The sequence below is a fragment of the Corylus avellana genome, chromosome 5 (genome assembly GCF_965113065.1).
Source record: "Corylus avellana chromosome 5, dhCorAvel1.hap1.2, whole genome shotgun sequence".
NCBI classification, from domain to species: domain Eukaryota; kingdom Viridiplantae; phylum Streptophyta; class Magnoliopsida; order Fagales; family Betulaceae; genus Corylus; species Corylus avellana.
The window spans coordinates 394,299-413,455 of record NC_142494.1 but is presented as its reverse complement, the minus strand read 5'-3'; the positions used below and the strand labels follow the sequence as shown (position 1 = coordinate 413,455).

The window sequence follows — 19,157 nt, the reverse complement described above, 5'->3', positions numbered from 1 at the left end:
TTGGATTCATGAACAAAATCACTTGTGGTCTTAATTAGCCCGTTTGTTTTGGGGTAAAGTATTTTCATATATAGGAAGGAACATGCAAGGTGCATTTGCTTAGGACTACTTTTTTTACTCCACACTCAAAAAGGTCATACGTAAATTAGACATTAATTATTCATTTATTTTTGTAAGTTTGGTTTTTGGACATTCACTGTACCTAATTTTATTGTGAATTATTCCAATTTTCCCATCATTTAATAAATCTACCACACAATTATATTGTGGTTAACAAGTTTCCGAGTCTTTTTGTCATCCTCTAACCCAATTTTTCCAATCTTTTCTACGACACGTACGCAAGTGGAAGACATAAAAAAAAAAAAAAAAAAAAAAAGCAATGGGAAAACAAGAGTTGATAAAAAGTGTGAAAGTGAAACCACCACAACAGCTGGTGATCATGTGAAATCATATTAATGCATTACTCAATAATGGATGCATCTGAGTCACCGCATATTCTAACAAGTTTTTTTGATGATCGGATGGGCATATATAAAAGAAGATAAATTCCAGAGAATTTGGGGCTGGGAACTACATCCAAATGTAATAATACTGTAATATATTGATGATTATTCTAATCCCAGTTAATTAGGGCCAGCTCAATAAATTCAGAAGCCTAAGGCCCCAATTTTAAATGGGGGCCTTTTTCTTTATTTAAATACTAATTAGTTATATTGATCTAACTTATACACTAGGGCCCTAGTCAAATAATTAGTTATACTTCTCATATATGAAAATTCAAGAGTTCATGAAATAATCAAATAAAAAAAAAAAAATTAGGAAAAATTACACTTTAACCCCAAAGTTGGCAGCGATTTTCAATTCGACTCCTAAAGTTTCAATTTTTGCAATCCATCCCCCAAAGTTCCAATTTTTTCCAATTCAGCCATTCCGTTAGTGAAAGCCGTTTTGACTAATAAAACAGTGATCACGTGACTCACACATGATCACTCTTGGCCTTTTTTTCCCAAAATGCCCCCACCCGCACCTTATCCGCAGCAAATGGTGTCTGGTGCTTTTCCTTTGCTGGAGTTCATTGTTAGATAGTCAATCGGCCACGCGGTCAGTGGATTCAAGGAAAGTGAAAGCGAGATGGAGAGAGATTTGTCGTCAAACGAAGAGGAAGACAGCCAGAACCACCTTGCACATGCCATTTTGACTGAAGATGCCACCTACCCTAACTCCATGAGAGCCACCTTGTCGGAATTCATTGCCACTTTCATCTTTGTGTTTGCAGGGGAAGGCTCTTTACTAGCTCTGGGTAATTATCTTCAGTTGTTTACATGGAAGCTAACTTGGGTTGTGAGATGCGCGCGAGTCAACGGCACCGATAAGTTCCCTCTTGGCCTGATCTGTCGGATCTTCAGTTGTTTGCATGGAAGCTCACTCTTGGCCTTTTTTGTTTCACTCTTGGCATTGTTTCTCAAAGCTCCCGGTGAGAGAGAGAGAGAGAGAGAGAGAGACGAAGAGAACTTACCGGTAGCAACGGCAGATCCGGCGTGCGTGAGAGAGGGGTTTGGGATGGGGGGGCATTTTGGGGAAGTAAGGTACAAAAGCTCGCATGTGATCACTGTTCTGTCAGTCAAAACGGCTTTGACTAACAGAATGACTGAATTGCAAAAAATTGAAATTTTGGAGGGTAGATTGCAAAATTGAAACTTTAGGAGTTGAATTGAAAATTGCTGCCAACTTTGAGGGGGTAAAGTGTAATTTTCCCAAAAAATTAATGCAAGTGACTGAGTGCGTTTTTGGCAATTAGAATTTATTAACATTTTTATCACCGATCCTTTAAGGAAGAATTTTAAGGACTTGAATCACGAGTTAGAAAATCATGAAATTGGAGAAGAGGATAATTTTCGAATGATGCTTTTCATCTTCTAATTATTATTATTATTATTATTATTATTATTATTTTCTATTTGAGGGCCTTATTAAATTGGGAGCCTTAGGCAATTGCCTAATTGGCCTAATGATCTAGCCGACCCTTCCCACCATCAAAGAAACATTAGGAGAGCAAGTATAGTATGGATTGTTTTGAGAACATCTAGAGTTGATGTGGTATGGTCTCCAAAAAAAAAATATATATATATATATATATATATATATATATATATATATATATTTTCATGCATCCAATGTTATGAGCACGCCCAAAATGGACTTTGAAGGTGGCATGACACCCTTAAATCATCGGGTTGGTTGAACTAAGTACCACTAGTGCTTTCAATTTGGGTGGCCTATTCACCCCTTGGTGATTGGCCACTCATAAAGAAGATTTTTTTTTTTTTTGTTCTTTTCAAAAAAGAAAAAAAAAATGAATAGTTTTCTTGGGAATACTTTTTCTATTCATCAGAATGAGGTATAACCATTCTTAAGAATACTAAACTAACCAAACAAGAAAATGGATATTCCATTCCTTGACCTGTTTATGTCTACTAAACGTGACTTGAATTTGACTTTGTGCACATATATATACACATGGCTAGACCTGCCTAAGGCCCCCTAATTAATGGATAAAGCCCCAATTAGTAATAATATAATTAAGTTTTGTTCAACCAAAAAAGATATTTTAAGCCCTCAATTATGGTAAAATGGTTAGTCAATACTCCTTAATTAAGGCTCAATTATGGTAAAACAAATTACAAAATAATTGAATACTGAGATATTGAGACTTCATAGGGCTTAAAATGACCCAGTTGGGAATCCGCCAAGACCCAATTAGGACCCGACCAAAACCCACCAAGATTGGGTCAAGACTCATCGAGATCCCGTTGGGACTTAGTCGGGACCTCGCCGACATCTGATCAGGAATCGTAAGGACCTAGTGGGGACTTTGTTGGGATCTAGTCGAGAAACAACCGGGACCTGTTTGGATCCCGCCAGAACACGGTTGGGACCATATCGGGATATTATCATAATTTAAAGTTTAATATAAGTTAATGAAAATATCTATAGGGGTGAAAAAAAGTTATGGTTAGCAATTATTGGTTAAAACCACTAACCGCAACTCTCTAGATGGTTAGTAAAATTTGCTAACCGCCTAAGCGGTAGCAGTTATTTAATAACCGGCAGTTAGCGGTTAATAAAATGGTTAGTAACCGCTAACCTCCTTTTTAAAAAAAAAAAAAAAAAAAAACCTAAAACGCCATCGTATCATATATATATATATATATATATATATATATATGGGACTAGCTGTTAATAGTTTTTTGGGATAACTTCATTTTAGACCCTTGAATTACCACACGATTTGACAAGTCCTCCATAAACTTCGAAACCTCTCAATTTGAACTCCTGAACTTTCAATTGCAATTAATTTGAACCCCTTCGTCAGATTTTAAACGTTAAAAGTGAGACAATGACATTTATACCCCTAACTTTTTTATAAAATTCCAAATTTACCCTTAATTCCAAGGGTTCTTTGGATTCTTTTTTTTTTTTTTTAATTTAAAAAATTAAAAAATTAAAAAAAACAAATCAAAGGTCACATGTTTATCATAAAACCTCCAAGATCCCAACTTTCTTCCTATTTCACACTTTCCTCTTTTCTTTTTCTTTTTTCTAATTAAAAAGGTGGGAAGTAGCGACCAGTGTAGTTTCTCCCCTTGGGCGTTACCATCGAGGTTCCCACCGGCTGTGGAATGTCCGGTTTGAGCCATAGTTACTGCTTGGGAAGGCGAGTCCGTCACCACAACCCCACAAAGGTGTGAGCCAGTAGAACCCCTTCAAAGTAGCATCTGGTTCACACATCTACTACCGCAAGCGGATTCGAACACGTGACCACTAGGATGAAAGGAATTCTTCTACCAACTCAACCATCACCCTTGTGGTACACTTTCCTTTGTTAAACAACCAAGGGATGCTCTTGATATGATGAAAAGGGAGCATGCCCTGACTTTGGTCCAAAACAAAGGCTAGCCCCTGAAGTCTCAAGCTTTTATGCAAGTCCATGCATTTCTACCTGAAGGACCTAACATTCTAACTTTACTATGGAAATATAACAAGCACTAAAACTAATAAAAAAAATCAAAGCTCGAACGTGGATTATAACATTTGAGTGATGTGGGTATGAGAAGAGATGGAAAAATGGAGAAAATTGTGGAATTTTTAAGTGTTTCAGGCTGTGAGGACACTGCACAACGACCTTGGTCGACCGAGTGAGAAGCTCGATCAACCAAGTGCCTTATGGGATACCCGAGAGTGGTCAGTCAAAGCTCGATGAAATGCAATTGAGGGGTACTAGAAAGCATTTGGCCTATGCTCATCAATGCTTCATCGACTGAGCACACCCTGTTTTGATTCTTAAGGCTTTTCAAGAGAAAAAGGCCCGATAAGAGTTCAAGAGAAGTTTAGGATTTTCAACAAAAATAAATTATCTGAGTTATAATATAACATATTGCATACAAAAGCGAAATACATATCAAGAACGTTAACGTGAGGGGTTTAGCAAAAGTAATAAGTACATCATCTTACCATATCAACGGAAAGATTCTCCCTCTCTCCCCCTCTCTTTCTCATATTGCTTTTGGAGCCAAAATGGTTAGGCTAGAGTTTTCTTATGATCGACATATAAAGCTACTTAAAACACATCACAACAGCCCGTATGAAATGAGAGTGATAGTAACATTACTCCCCGTTATAAGATGTTTCCTTTGTCCTTTGTGCGATAATCTTGCTTTGCCCGATAATGAGATATGCTACATCCAATCCAAATGAAGGGTTGGAAGGATCATAATAAGTCTGTGGGTTGTTACACACTCAAATGTAATTCGTTTTCATTGAAGTTACTGTTAATATAAAAATTTGCGGGAGTATAGGCAAAATACAGAGATTGAGCTTCGAAACTCATTAATCATAAAATTATGATCACACACTGTGGTTGTTCCACTTGACAACCACTCAATTATCACAAATTACGAAATTTCCTAGAGAAAAAACTAAATCGAACTCAAAACCTAGACGCAAATAGATTCGATTGATGACATAAAGCTTATCCTGACAAGAACTCCAACTAAAAAAAGATCAGAAAAACCAAATCACCATAAAAGATTAATTGGAATTGAAACAAACAGAGACGAAAGCAAAACAGAAGATGAAGAATTCTTACCGTGTGATGAAGATAATGCTACAATCTTCTTTCTCAGCGGGTGTGTGGAAGCTCGATAAAGCTGGGGAGCAAATGAAAAGCAGAGAAGGGTGGCACCGTGGCACTTGAGAAAAGATCGGGGAGTGTGTTTCACGGTAATAAACACTGAAATTATGAAAATGACCTCTCGGATTTAATGTAATGGCCGATTGCAGTGAGGGGGTAGTTTCGTTATTGTGGTTGACTCTGCGTATTTTAGTTGCCCAGCCGTACTGTAGGATCGAACAAACGCCACGTGGTGGGGAGAGACAGAGAGAGAGAGGATACATGCTGACCACAAAGAACTCAAGTGCAAGATGACACGTGGCGAACAGTATGAGTGTCACGTGAGTACTGGCCATTACGGTTTTCCACATTTTTCATAGGCACGCGTCTCGATGATATGTGGCCATGAATTGGTCGTGACAGATTGCGCGCAGGTCTAGTTGTTGTTAAGATCTCACAGTTAACATTAACATTAACATGACATAATTGTGAAGATACTTCTTAACCATTTTTTAAGAAGCAATTTTTGATCCTGACGTCCGAATTTAACATGAAATTAATAAAGTAATTTTTGTTTTATTATTAAAATTTAAGATTTTTTTTTATTGATTTTGGAGAGATATGTAATATTTTAGTAGTTTGAGAGAATATTGTCAATCAAATGGCCTCTACTTTATAAGGTTTGATATCTAACCGATTGAGTTATCCATTGAATAAAAAAAACATTATGAATAACATATGTTTGGTTCTTATGCATGCTTGACTTGTATTTTAACGTCATTAGAAATAGAAAACTGCCAAGTATGAAGAACTTTGTGTTCTCACCAAGTTCAAGTAATCGAAAATTATCAAATGGAATCAGGGGATAAGTAATGCACTCTACTACAACATCAAAAATTATAAAAATATATATAAAAAAGATCCCACCCAAGCATTTTACATACAACATATTAATGCCACACTATTCCAAAATACACCAAAACAATAATGAAAAAGGGAAATAACGCATTACACACAGAAAAATAAGATTTAAAGTAGAAACATGGGTATAATAAATGCATACATGGCTTTGAGAGGGTATCTTGTCCAATCTATTTTATTTAATTTATGCGTCTCTTTCCACCCAGTGGCCTTATTCTTAAGGTTTTCATTAACCAATCATGTTTCCTTGCAATCACAATCCGCCCAATGATTACTCCAACAACAAATCCAAATCCATATCCAATCGCAACTATTTTCCAACCAAATTCAAATTGTGATCCAGAGTCTTGACTTTCTTGAGAGATTGAAGGTTGAGAAGGTGGCTCATTAGAATTCTCACATTTCCTTGTCAATGGTCTCCCACACAATCTTGGATTCCCCTCAAATGAACTGTTTTCAAATGTATCAAATTGTCTCCCTTGTGGTATAGACCCTGTGAGACTATTATGAGAAACATTGAGGAATTCTAAGAAAGTGAGTTGTATTAGTTGCTGTGGAATCTCCCCCGACAACTTATTTTGAGAAAGGTCTAATGCTTCCAACTTTGTAAGGTTTCCTAAAGATGATGGGATATGACCGGTAAGAGCATTATTAGAAAGATTGAGCAACTGAGCTCCCTTTAAATTTCCAATAGATTCAGGAATCTCACCGACAAATCTGTTGCTTGAGAAATCAATGGCCGTGAACACTTCTTGAACCTTCTCATAGAAAACAACGTTTCCTTTGTTTGTCATCACCATAGAGTAAGTATAAGCCCAAGCCCCATCGGCAAACCAATATCTTTTTTTTTGAAAGTCTGAGTTTTGATGAATATATGTTAACATATGCTCATCATCCTCAAATTTTTTGGCCTTCCAATTTTCAAAAAGTCTTAATGGCAGCTTTCCCATAAAATCATTGCAGGAGATGTCAAGGATATGGATGTTGGGGAACTTAAAATAAGTTTGAGGCGTCTCCATTGGACCGTTGAATTTGTTTGACCGTAACATGAGGACCTGTAAATTTGGAAGATCTCCCAACCAAAATGGAAACATATCATTGAATTGGTTATCACTAAGATCAAGGACCTTTAGCATTGTACACTCAGCCAGCAATCTCGGTAACTGCCCTTGGAATTTGTTTTGACTCAAATTTATTATCCCCAATTGGCTTCCTCTTATCCAAGTTTCTGGAATGCTTCCTTGAAATTTGTTCCTTTGCAAATCAAGTACCGATAGAGAAGCACTAAAGTTGTCAAAGCATCGAGGAAGTGAACCACTTAAGTTGTTATTAGCCAAATCAAGGACTATAAGAGAACTCAGATTGCAAAACAATTCTGGCATATTTCCAGTGATTAAGTTGTTGGAAATAAAAAAATACAAAGTGGAGACTGGTGGAATCGGAAGTGATCCTTGGAGAAAATTTGACCTGAGATCCAGAACTTGTAGAGAAGTCCATGGAAGAAAAATTGGATGTTGACTAAAGCCTGTGAGCAAGTTGTTGGAAAGATCAAGAACCTCTAGACTTGTTGTGCTTGTGTTCCACATCCATTCTGGAACTTGGCCATGAATCTTGTTGTTGGACAAGTTTAGATTCTTCAATTCATGTTGGCTTCTTATGAAATTTGGAACCTCGCTCAAGTTGCATGAAGAAAATCCTAAAACTTGAAACTTTTGAAGAGTTGCATTGGCACTAGTTTCTTTAATGAGTAACGATAATTGATTACCAGAAATATCCAATTCAGATAAATGTTTGAGCTTAAGAAACTCATCAAACTCCAAAGTGCCGTTAAAGTAGTTCTCAAAAAGATAAAGAAATTCAAGATTCTTAAAGTTGAAGATTGAGTTTGAAATTTGACCATGAATCTTGTTGACTGCAAGGTCCAAGACCTGTAAGTTTGTGAGGTTAATAGGCCCAAAAGTAATTGGACCAGTTAACCGATTGTTGTTCAGGCCAATGACAGCCAATCGTGTCTCATTCTCGAATTTTATTTCACCACTCAAAAGATTATGGCTTAGATCTAGATAACTCAATTGAGGCAAGTTTACAAGCCTAAGAGGGACTTGGCCTGTCAATTGAGTCCTGGAAATTACTAGATGAGAGAGTTGACCAAGGTTTCCAAGTGAACGAGGAATGTTACCCACAAAAGAGTTATTTGAAAGGTTAAGATAGGTAAGTTTAGTTAGGTTACCAAGTGAAGATGGAATGGACCCCGAGAAATTGCAATGCCTAATAGACAAGAAAGTCAAAAAGCCAAGGTTTCCTATGAAAGCAGGTAGCTCACCTGAGAAACTTGTGCGTGCCAAATACAATGTCTGAAGAGGGCTACTCCATGTAAAGTTAGGCAAACAACCGGTGAGACCTGCATTGGCACCTACATTAAGAACCCGTAAATTTGATAGCTTAAAGATGCCTATTGGAAATTCTCCGTGCAAACCACAACCAGAGAGAGAGAGGAATGTTAAAGAAGACAAATTTGCCAAAGTATTAGGCACAGTAGAATTAATATGCACCCCACTCAAATCAAGCTCTTGTAGGTGGGTCAAATTTCCAACTAGGGTTCTGAGGCTAGCCTTTTTGAGTTCCAAAAGGGAATAGTCTTGAGACAAATCAAGAGATGACAACTGGGACAATTGTGAAATTTCTAAGGGGATTTCACCAGAAAAATTAGAGAAAGAGAGATTGAGATGTGTTAGTCTTGAAAGATTGCGTACCTGGGGTGGGATAGAAGACTTGTAAAAGAAATTGTGGGAAAGGTCAAGCCTTCGGAGGTGAACAAGGCGAAAAAGGCTACTAGTGGAGTTAATAGAACCAAGTAGACAACTCTGGCCGAGGTGGAGGCCAATTACATGACCAGTGTCATCATCGCACTCCACCCCATCCCATGAGCAGCAATCACTATTAATATTATTGTCTCCTTCTACTGTCCAAGACGCAACGGCATTTTGACAAGGATAGTCAAATGCATTTTCATCGATGAAAAAGCTTTCCTTGAATTGAAACAAGGCAGAGCTGTCATCATGATGGCAGAGGACGGGTTGGATAAATGGAGAAGAATGAGTGAGAGAAAATAAGAAAAGCAAGGCCATGAAAATGAAGAGAGAAAGCGATAATAAACCCATAATGTTGCGACTGTTAAGATATGGTTGGTAATGAAGCTAGGAGTAGGCCGGAGAGAGCTTTAATTTATAGGGTGGAGTCTTGTGCCCTTTTAATATGAAAGCTCGGCAGTCGCAAAAGCCTTACAAAGCGCAGTTTTTTAAAGACTTCAGCAGAGACTCTTGGGTGCAGTTTTTTAAGACTTCAGAGACTAGTAGGGTGGAGTCTTGTGCCCTTTTAATATGAAAGCTCGGCAGTCGCAAAAGCCTTACAAAGCGCAGTTTTTTAAAGACTTCAGCAGAGACTCTTGGGTGCAGTTTTTTAAGACTTCAGAGACTAGTAGGGTGGAGTCTTGTGCCCTTAATATGAAAGCTAGTAGGGTGGACTCTTGGGCATGCAGTCTCAAAACCATTAGCGCACTAATAGCAGTTTCGTTTCAATTTTTCTTAAATTTAGGGTACAAAATTACTTTTTGCTTCCTTATAAAAATATATTTCACAATAGCTTTTCTTATTTTTTTTTCTATACCATTAAAAAAAATACAAGTTTCCTACCTACCCTCACTTTTTTCACAAAATCCCAAAACAATTCCTAATTAAAGACTAAAAGATGGAAGATGAGAGAGGAAAGATAAATATTTATATTAAAATAATGTATAGGGAACCAAAAATGGTTGCCTACACATTGGAAAACATTGTAGCAACTCTTGAGGGTTGGTTAAATGTAGAGAATCTGATGTGAGTAGGTTTTTGTGGTTTTTCTGAAATTTTTCCTAAACATATGGAAATGAATGACATATAGGGCATCTGTTACTAGTGCTCTTACAAAGCACAGTTTTTAAGACTTCAGAGACTTGTGGAGATTGAGATCCCTAGCTATTCTTCAAGAATTGCTCATGCATTTTTTTTTTTTTTTAAATCTTGGCCACTCATTTTCATCCAATCGCCACAAACCTGCCACTTGTCTCACATAATATAAAATAATAAAATATTATTTAAATTTTAAAATTAATTATAAAATAAAATACTAAAATAATAAAATATTTTTTTAAAAAATAAAATAATTAAAAAAATAAAATGGGGTGGTTTGGCCACCCCATTCTTCCTCTAGGCAGTGGCCAGCCACCCCAGCTCAGCCTAGGGGGTGGCGTCGGCCACCCCCAAACCACCCGATTTTACAAATCTTACCTAAACTTTCAAATCTCTTATTTTGGACCCCTCAACTTTCAATTACTCTCAATTAGAACCCTTCCGCTAATTTTAGCAGTTAAAAATACAAAAAAAAAAAAAAAAAAAAAAAAAAAAACCAAAATGTCATTGATTTTCATTTTTTAAAAAATAAAAAAACGTTTTGGAAGTTAAAATTTTATACAAAAGTCAGGGGTATAAACGTCATGTAACGTTTAAAATCTGACAGAGTTGTCTACATTAAGAGTAATTAAAAGTTCAGGGGTTCAAAATGAAAGATTTAAAAGTTCAGGAAGGGTTTGTAAAATCGAGTGGAAGTTCTGGGGACCAAAGTGAAATTTCTCTTATTTATTTATTTTATTGTGAACAGTGTCGTGAAAAAGTCATGCACTACCATAATTGTATTGTTTGTTGATTCTCATGCACACTTGTCTTTGTTTGTTACAATTCTTCCTAAGGATTTTTATTTACGTTGTTTATGCACCTCTTCCAATTAAATGCAAAATTCGGGATATGTAATTAACTACTAACCGAAACAACGCAATAATTTCTCCGCTACTTGCGCAGTAGAAGCAGCAGGAAGAAAAATGCACGCATCACACGGCTTAAAAGTGCTGAATATGGAAGACATGGAAATAACTCTCCAGCATATTTTTAAAATCACCATTAAATAAAAATATGATAGTGATTCATTATAAATCTAATGATAATTTTAAAAGATACATCACTTTGGGGGACAAGAGAGAGACAAAAGTTCTACTTATAGCATTACTCTTTTTACTCTCCACTCCCTACTATGAGGAAAAATTTTGAGAGCATAAGAAAAAATAAAATCGAACTCACTCCTCTCTTTTTTCTTTTTCTTTTTCATTTTTAGGATGTTGCCTAGAGATATACGAATGACTTATGAGAATTGATAATGGTGAGAAGTACACATTTTGAAAAATATAGTCGTTATGAAAGACAAATTTTAAAAATGTGACAATTAGAAAAAAGACAAATTTTCAAATATATAAAAGTTGGAGAAAGAATAAAAGACATCCTTAAAAATAATATTTAAATTGAATAGTGAAATTGAATCCCTAATTTGGGAAACCGGCTGTAAGAAAAAGTAAATCTTTTTTAACTAAAATATGAAATAAATTTATAGAGCCAAATGAGAATGCTGTGTCATCAAAACAAGAACTCCTGCACTATGAACCGTTGCGACCATTCTTGAAATCGTTCGGACGTTTTTTCCCCAATATGCATTTTTCTAATTTTTAACCCAACTAGCTCATGTTCTTTCCACTCTCCATCGACTCTACGATATGATGTTTAAAAACTTCTAAGGAAGGTGTTCATAAAACACGAATCAACGTTTGAAAACAAATCAAAGGTTACATGTTTGTCGTGAAACCTCCAAGATCCCAACTTTCTTCCTATTTCACACTTTCCTTTGTTAAACAACAGGTCAAAAACAAAGGCTAGCCCCTTAAGTCTGAAGGTTTTATGCCAAGTCCATGCATTTCTACCTAAAGGACCTAACATTCTAACTTTATTATGGAAATATAACAAGCACTAAAACTAATAAGAAAATCAAAGCTCTAACGTGGATTTATAACATCTGAGCGATGTGGGAGCATGTTGTCTTAATGAGAAGAGATGGAAAAATGGAGAAAATTGTGGAATTTTTAAGTGTTTCAGGTTGTGAAGACATTGCACAACCACCTTGGTCGACCGAGTGAAAAGCTCGATCAACCAAGTGCCTTCTGGGATAACCGAGAGTTGTCGGTCAAAGTTCGATCGAATGCAATTGAGGGGTACTAGAAAGCATTTGGTCTATGCTCGTCGATGCTTGATCAACTAAGCAAGCCCTGTTTTGATTCTTAAAGCTTTTCAAGGGAAAAAGGCCCGTATGAAATGGGAGTGAGAATAGCATTACTCCCCATTATAAGATGTTTCCATTGTTCTTCTTGAGATAATTTTGCTTTGCGGGATAATGAGATATACTACCTCCAATCCAAATGAAGGGTTGGAAGGATCATAATAAGTCTGTGGGTTGCTTCACACTTGAATGGAATTCCTTTTCATTGAAGTCAAGCTGTCACTCTCTCCCCTTTGCCAAAATCATCCGTATTGGTCAATTTCTTTTCCATGTCTAAATAGTTCATGGATTATAAAGACATTATTATGATTGAACTAAACCTCAAGCGGTAGATTATAGATGTGGGAAAATGATATAAAAGCAAGCATTCTGTACAGATGCTTTCGTAAGAGATTTTGAAATTACAAAAGGAAAGAACTTTTCATTCATTCAACTTCCTTTCAGGAGACAATTAAAACCAATTAAAGTCACATGCTTGTCTGTACAAGAGGGGGGGATTCGAACTAAAAAAAAAAAAGAAAGTCACATGCTTGCCTTCACTAGGCCTTCTCCAAGAAATATAAATGTGCCAATTATGCACATTAAACAAATTATCCCGTTCCAATATTTGAAATGGTTTCTTCAAATGTGTCAGACAACATACATGGAAAACATCAGCATTCATCCCATAAATTAAGGCAATTAAAGGTAAAAGAGGGCATCCATCTGCACTGAGTGGAGCCAGCCAATTGCAAGGTCACACTGTTATAGTTAACATGGTAAAAGATTCTTGTAACCAAGTGATGCATTGGAATCAAAGGCAACAAACAAAGAAAACCCTTGTGTGTACAGTCGTCAACTAGGCAAAAACAACAATCAACTAAACATTTTCCAACTAAGGAGCCCATGCACATGGGTACCATTTTTCAGGAAGCTGAATGACTTACAACCCCCTTGAAGTCATTTTCAGTCTAGCACCTTTAAATATTCAAGGTACAAGGAAACCCTAAGGTTTGAAACTGTATCACCTCGCCTCTCTTTGTCAATCCACCAATGTGAAGATCAACAGTAACTATTCATCATCACTAACACAGCTGTTTGTCGACTTTTTTGTGATTATTGTCCCTAACATTTTGGGTGTTATAGTTATTAAAATTCTCAAATCAATCGTACATAAGCCATACTTTTTCAGTGATTTTCCTAATGACGAGGGTTAACGGGGGGCGGGGGGGGGGAGGTAAAGTGCAATTTCCTGAAGATCAAAAAAGAGTGTTTCTAAAAGAATAAAGAATAGAAAAAACAGAATCCAGATACTTTTTTATCCATAATTCTTATTGAGTTATGGCTACGTTTTCTTTCTTTCTTTTCAATCTTTTTTTGGTAAGTGAGTAGCTTCTTGATTTTTTTGGATAAGTAATAGCTTCTTACCAAAAGCACTGAACTAAGTCATTGTAACTATAACCTGTAAAGGGGAATTAGGCCTTGGTAATTAGCATGCCAAACTTAACAATAGTATAATAAGAATAGGAAGCAGTCTGCCAAATGAGCATCTAGTCTCATTACCTATATTGCATTCCCAACTCCCAATTGATTCTAACCAATTAATATCACATAACAAGACGAAAGTCTAACTCAACAAATTGGCATCAGGATATAAAGCACAAGATAGATGACTAACTAAAATCACGTTCCGATCAGTGACAGAAAGCTCTAGATATGCAAATCTAGCTTCAGTTGTCTAACCCAATGCGCGAACCCAGATAAACTAATGGTTCATCTGATCTTCTAGATAGCCTTGCAGTAAGTGCCTTGTGTCTATGATATCACAAAATGCAAATGCATACACTGAAGATAAAGCAACCAGCAAGCAACTTCTACTGGAAAGCTTAAGCAAAATCTACTGTGCATAAGGATGGTAACGACTACTGCCACTGTAACCTGCCCTACTACCATACAAGCCTCCTGGTCCTCCGTAATTAGCACCAGGGGAGCCTGAACCACCATAACTCCCATAGCCCCCACCACGTCCGTATGCACCTAACCCACTCCCACCATATCCCCCACTAAGGCCTCCCATATAGGAACCATAGCGACCGGAATAGCCAAATGATGACTCTCCTTGATAACCAGCAAAACTACCACCAACGAAACTCCCATAACCACCACCAAAATCATTGCCACCTCCATATCCGCCATAATCACCAAATCTACCATCAAAACCGCCAAGTGACCTACGGGAACTGGGGCCAAAACCACCACCGCCAAAACCACTATAAGAGTCGCCAAATCCACCAAAATCATCATTGTATGAGCGTGCCCTAGATTGACTACCAAATGCAGGACCAGGTGCTGGGTTTGAGGCTTTCTTTGGTTCAGCCTTCTTGACCTCAACCTACAACAAAGAAGTGAGTTAACCTATCTTTTTCCGGAATCAAGTTATTTTCAGAGCCTGCCTTGAGAAAAACCAGGAACCTGTAACTAACTCTACTTAAATTGAAAGACAAAAAAAAAAAAAAAAACACCCAACAAGATTAATAGAAAATGCATAACATTAGAAGTGGTAAGAAGCAACAACCAATAATTATTTCCACTATGAGAACTTTTTGAAGTGCAACAACGTGTGGCTGCTTTATAGATCAAAGAAAAATGGCCAATTACATCTGATATCATGGAGAACGATTGCACAAAACTCACCTGTATACCTTCCATATCAATCATACTGCCATTTGCCAGCATATTATCAACAGCTTTTTCACCGTCAAATACAATAAATCCAAAGCCTCGTGAGCGTTTAGTCACATGATCACGTATAATCTCATGTTCCACCACGTTTCCATACTTTGAGAAGAAATTCTTGAACTCGTCTAATGTCAAAAAAGGATGAGAAAAAAAAGAAAGAGAGAAAGAACAAACGCCTCAGCCTAGTTACAACAATAATAACATTTGAATTGAATGTTAAAAAGTTCAAACATCAGACCTTCAGTGACCGTAGTTGGAATCCCACCAACAAAAATTTTCTTTGTTTTGAAATCGCTAGCTTGTGCGGAACCTTTAGGAACGGTTCTTTTTATCTCAACCTGGTCCAAATTCATTACACATATCAAAATCATGCACATCAAGACATTATCCAAAAAAATAAAATCTCCTAGCAACATTAGCTGTACTTTTATCAATGCAATGGAGCCAACTATTTAAGAGAATTACAAACACACGCATACATTCATACAGTTGGGTATAAAGAAGCAAACGAGTGGTGTTGAACTATTTCAAAGAAAAAATGACTAACCTGCTTGCCATTGATGATATGGGTCTCTTGGATAACCTGTTCGACAGCAGAAGGATCCTCATAGGTAATGAACCCGAATCCCCTGGGTCGATGCGTTTGCCGATCTTTCATGATCACAGAATCTATTATCTTCCCATACTTCTCAAAGTAGCTCACAAAGGTTTCTGAACTCACTCACACAACAACAACAACACACAGCACCCATTCAATAATAGCCATCAACAGCAACAAAAACAACCATAACTTCATCACTCGCTCACACGTACATACGCACAGATTCTTTTTTTTTTTTTTTTGGGTCTCAGCAGATTCCATAATACTCATTCGAGAAAACAACAGTGAAGCGTTAAATTATCCAAGAAAAAAAAATTAAAAGAGAAAACTTTTACACAGAAACACAGAGAGAAAGTCATAGAAAGTATGAGTTATACTAAAAGCAGTGAGGCTTTTGAGACGGTCTTTCATGACAAAAACCATAAATTATCACTGGCTCACACATACATACGCACAGATTCTTTTTTCTTCTTTTGGGTCTCAACAGATTCCATAATACCCATCAAGAGAAAGATGGCGAAGCATAAAATTATCTAAAAACAAGAGCGAAAAGAGAAAGACTTTTACACCGAAACACAGAGAGAGAATCATAGAAAGGATGAGTCATGTTAAAAGCAGTGAAATTTTAAAAAGCTCTGTCGTACCGTAGCTGGTGTCCTTGGCTAAGCCTCCAATGAAGATTTTACTGCATCAAAACACAAAAACAAAAACCAAAACCAAAAAAAAAGTCAGACAAAATTAATATCCGAGAAAAACCCATTAACCAAGGACCTTTCTCATAGAAATATATGAAGTGATAGAGAAAGAGAAAGTGGACGAACCCAGGGCTGGAACCGTCACCGTGGAGGAGGTTGTTGTTCTTCTTGGAACCCATGGAAGTCGTGGTGTTAGTTAGGTGTTGACTGTTGAGAGATCTGTGAGGGAGAGCTTTGAACCCAATAGTGCGTCTGTTTCAGCGTGTGAGATGGAGAGCTCTGGTTAAAGAGGAGCTGATCAACAAGAGTGGGCTTTAAGGAACTTTAGGGATTTGGAATCAGAAACATAACAATTACTAATTTGTGATTAAATTATTGTTTAACTTTAGTTTTTTTTTTTTTTTTTTCTAATTAAAAAGGTGGGAAGGGGCGACCAGTGTAGTTTCCCTCCTTGGGCGTTACCATCGGGGTTCCCACCCGCTGTGGAATGTCTGGTTTGAGCCATAGCTACTGGCTGAGAAGGCGAGCCCGTCACCACAACCCCACAAAGAGCCAGTAGAGCTCCTTCAAAGTTTAACTTTAGTTGATAAATGATAAAAGTAATTTTTTCAACCGCTTTTATACATCTCAGTATAGTGAACAGATGAATCTATCATTGAATTTTTGTGAAACTCATATGAGTTTATTCATCCATTAAATTTACAAAAATAATTGAGAGAATGATGTGTAGCATGCTTCAAAAGAAATAAATCTGAACCCTTTGAGTCTTGCCCAAAATTACTATTTAGAGTTAGAGCTCAACCAAAAGCTTAAGAAACTCAAGCCAACATGGAGGTTTGGGCTAGCTCAGCCCAATTGACTGTCCTAGTACATTTGCGTTGTAGACTATAATTAGTGGAATAAATCCACATTACAAGCCCACCAAATCTGGACCCAATGGCTAATGATAAACCCACAAAAATATTAATTAATGAGAAAGGGCTATTAATTAAATATAAAGATATATTCCAATTAGGATAATATTATAATAAATGAGTCATATTCAAAGCCTACATAAAAAAGGAGCACAATTCCAACTCAAGCTTTAGGAAGCCTAATTCAACTCTAATAAGAAGACTCAGTTCAAGTCTACTTCAACTCCCCAAGCCTATAAATAGCCCCCCCTACATAAGGTAGGGAAACATCTTCTCATACCCTCTCAATATTCTCCCATATCATAAATTACAGATTAAAGCTCAATTAGTCCCTTTGAACATATTGAATGATTGTGCGCCGAACCATGATCTTTCTCTTTGAAATTGTCTGGCTTGACTTTGGCATCGGACCCCCTTTGACAATTGCTCTAGAAACTGTTTGATTTGACTTTGGCATCGGATCCCCTTTGACAATTGCTCTTTTGTAGTGATTTGGAGTGCATGATGACAACGTATTGAAGACCTCGAAGAAAGCGCATCCATCATGAAGAAAATTGTTCTAACCACGCGGTTGTGGGTTTGATTCCCACAGACGACGCCAAACTGTTAGAACAGTTTTCTTCACGGTGGATGCACTTTCTTCGGGGTCTTCATTACGTCGTCGTGCACTCCAAAAGAGCAATTGTCAAAGGGGTCCCCAAAGGGGGTCCCGGGGACACTTCGATGCCAAATTATTCAATAAAATAATTCAACAAAGGGACTAATTGAGTTATAATCCGTAAATTCTAGTATGAGAGAATATTGAGAGTGTATGAGAAGATGTTTTCCTACCTTGTGTAGGGACCTATTTATAGGCTTGGGGAGTTGAAGTAGACTTGGACGGAGTCTTCTTATTAGAGTTGAATTAGGATTCCTAGCTCGAGTTAGAATTGTGCTCCTCTTTCTCCGTAGACTTTGAATAAGACTCATTTATTCCAATATTATCCTAATTGGAATATATCTTTATATTTAATTAATAGCCCTTGCTTATTAATCAATATCTTAGTGCGCCTATCCTTGGCCATTGGGCCCAGATTTGGTGGGCTTGTAGTATGAATTTATTCCCAACAATCAATAATGCTAGAAATTACATTTTTATTTCATTATTATTCCACCCTACTAATGTGATAGTGTCAATCCATCTTTAAATATATATTAACAATAATTTATTGGTAGCAGGTATAATATTAGTATAATAAAAGTGTAGTTTTTAGCATTAGTCGTATATAGTCACCTATATGATGAGTAACGCTACATATTACACTCTCATTTTCTTATTATCTCACTAGAGCGATATTGCAGTGCCCATCAGCCATTTGATATTTTTTTTTTAACAATGGCCAATAAATATTATCACATGAGTTTAATGAAATAAAAATGTAGCATATAACATTACTCTATAAGCTTTGCCTCTTGGTTATATGGCTAATAAGTTATTTATTAGACTATATGGCTCATTGAGTGCTACTTTTCCGATCATTCTGATGAGATTATATGGCTAATAAGTTATTTATTGGATTCTCAATGGAAAACACTGTTTTCGATTAATGGCTAGACCAATAAGATGAAATAAATCTGCTTGCAAAATGACACAAGAGAGTTGCTCCTCCATGGAATTACCACCTGTGAACTTCCTTCTAATATTTTCAAGTACCCAAAAAAGAAAAAGCAAAGGAAAGGAAAAAAAAAAAAAAAAAAAACCCTCTGGACTCAACAATAGCATATATATATATATATATATATAACATGAAAAAATAAAGAACCTTTATAATATGTGAGGTAAGTATATATGGGGGTGCAAAGGATTTGTTTGGAATCACACATGTACCATTGGCTTTATCTCTTGGTTGAGTGCAAATCTCAACTGTGTGCTATATCATCATCTTCATCAAATACTACCATATATC

At 36.7% G+C, this 19,157-nt stretch overlaps 2 protein-coding genes across 2 annotated transcripts; both read right to left on the bottom strand.

The window, feature by feature from the left end:
• Positions 1-6,270: 6,270 nt before the first annotated feature.
• Positions 6,271-9,252, bottom strand: LOC132180566 (receptor-like protein 7). Its single transcript, XM_088516655.1, has 2 exons — positions 7,898-9,252; positions 6,271-7,663 (listed from the first exon to the last, which is right to left on the bottom strand). The coding sequence occupies exons 1-2, from the start codon at positions 9,250-9,252 to the stop codon at positions 6,271-6,273; spliced, it is 2,748 nt and encodes a 915-aa protein (XP_088372781.1).
• A 4,678-nt stretch (positions 9,253-13,930) lies between these two features.
• Positions 13,931-16,595, bottom strand: LOC132181049 (heterogeneous nuclear ribonucleoprotein 1). The gene is made up of 6 exons (XM_059594092.2): positions 16,424-16,595; positions 16,247-16,287; positions 15,549-15,712; positions 15,240-15,339; positions 14,957-15,126; positions 13,931-14,654 (listed from the first exon to the last, which is right to left on the bottom strand). Exons 1-6 carry the CDS (start codon positions 16,474-16,476, stop codon positions 14,160-14,162), a joined length of 1,023 nt encoding a protein of 340 aa, XP_059450075.2. The 5' UTR covers positions 16,477-16,595; the 3' UTR covers positions 13,931-14,159.
• Between the last annotated feature and the right edge of the window lie 2,562 nt (positions 16,596-19,157).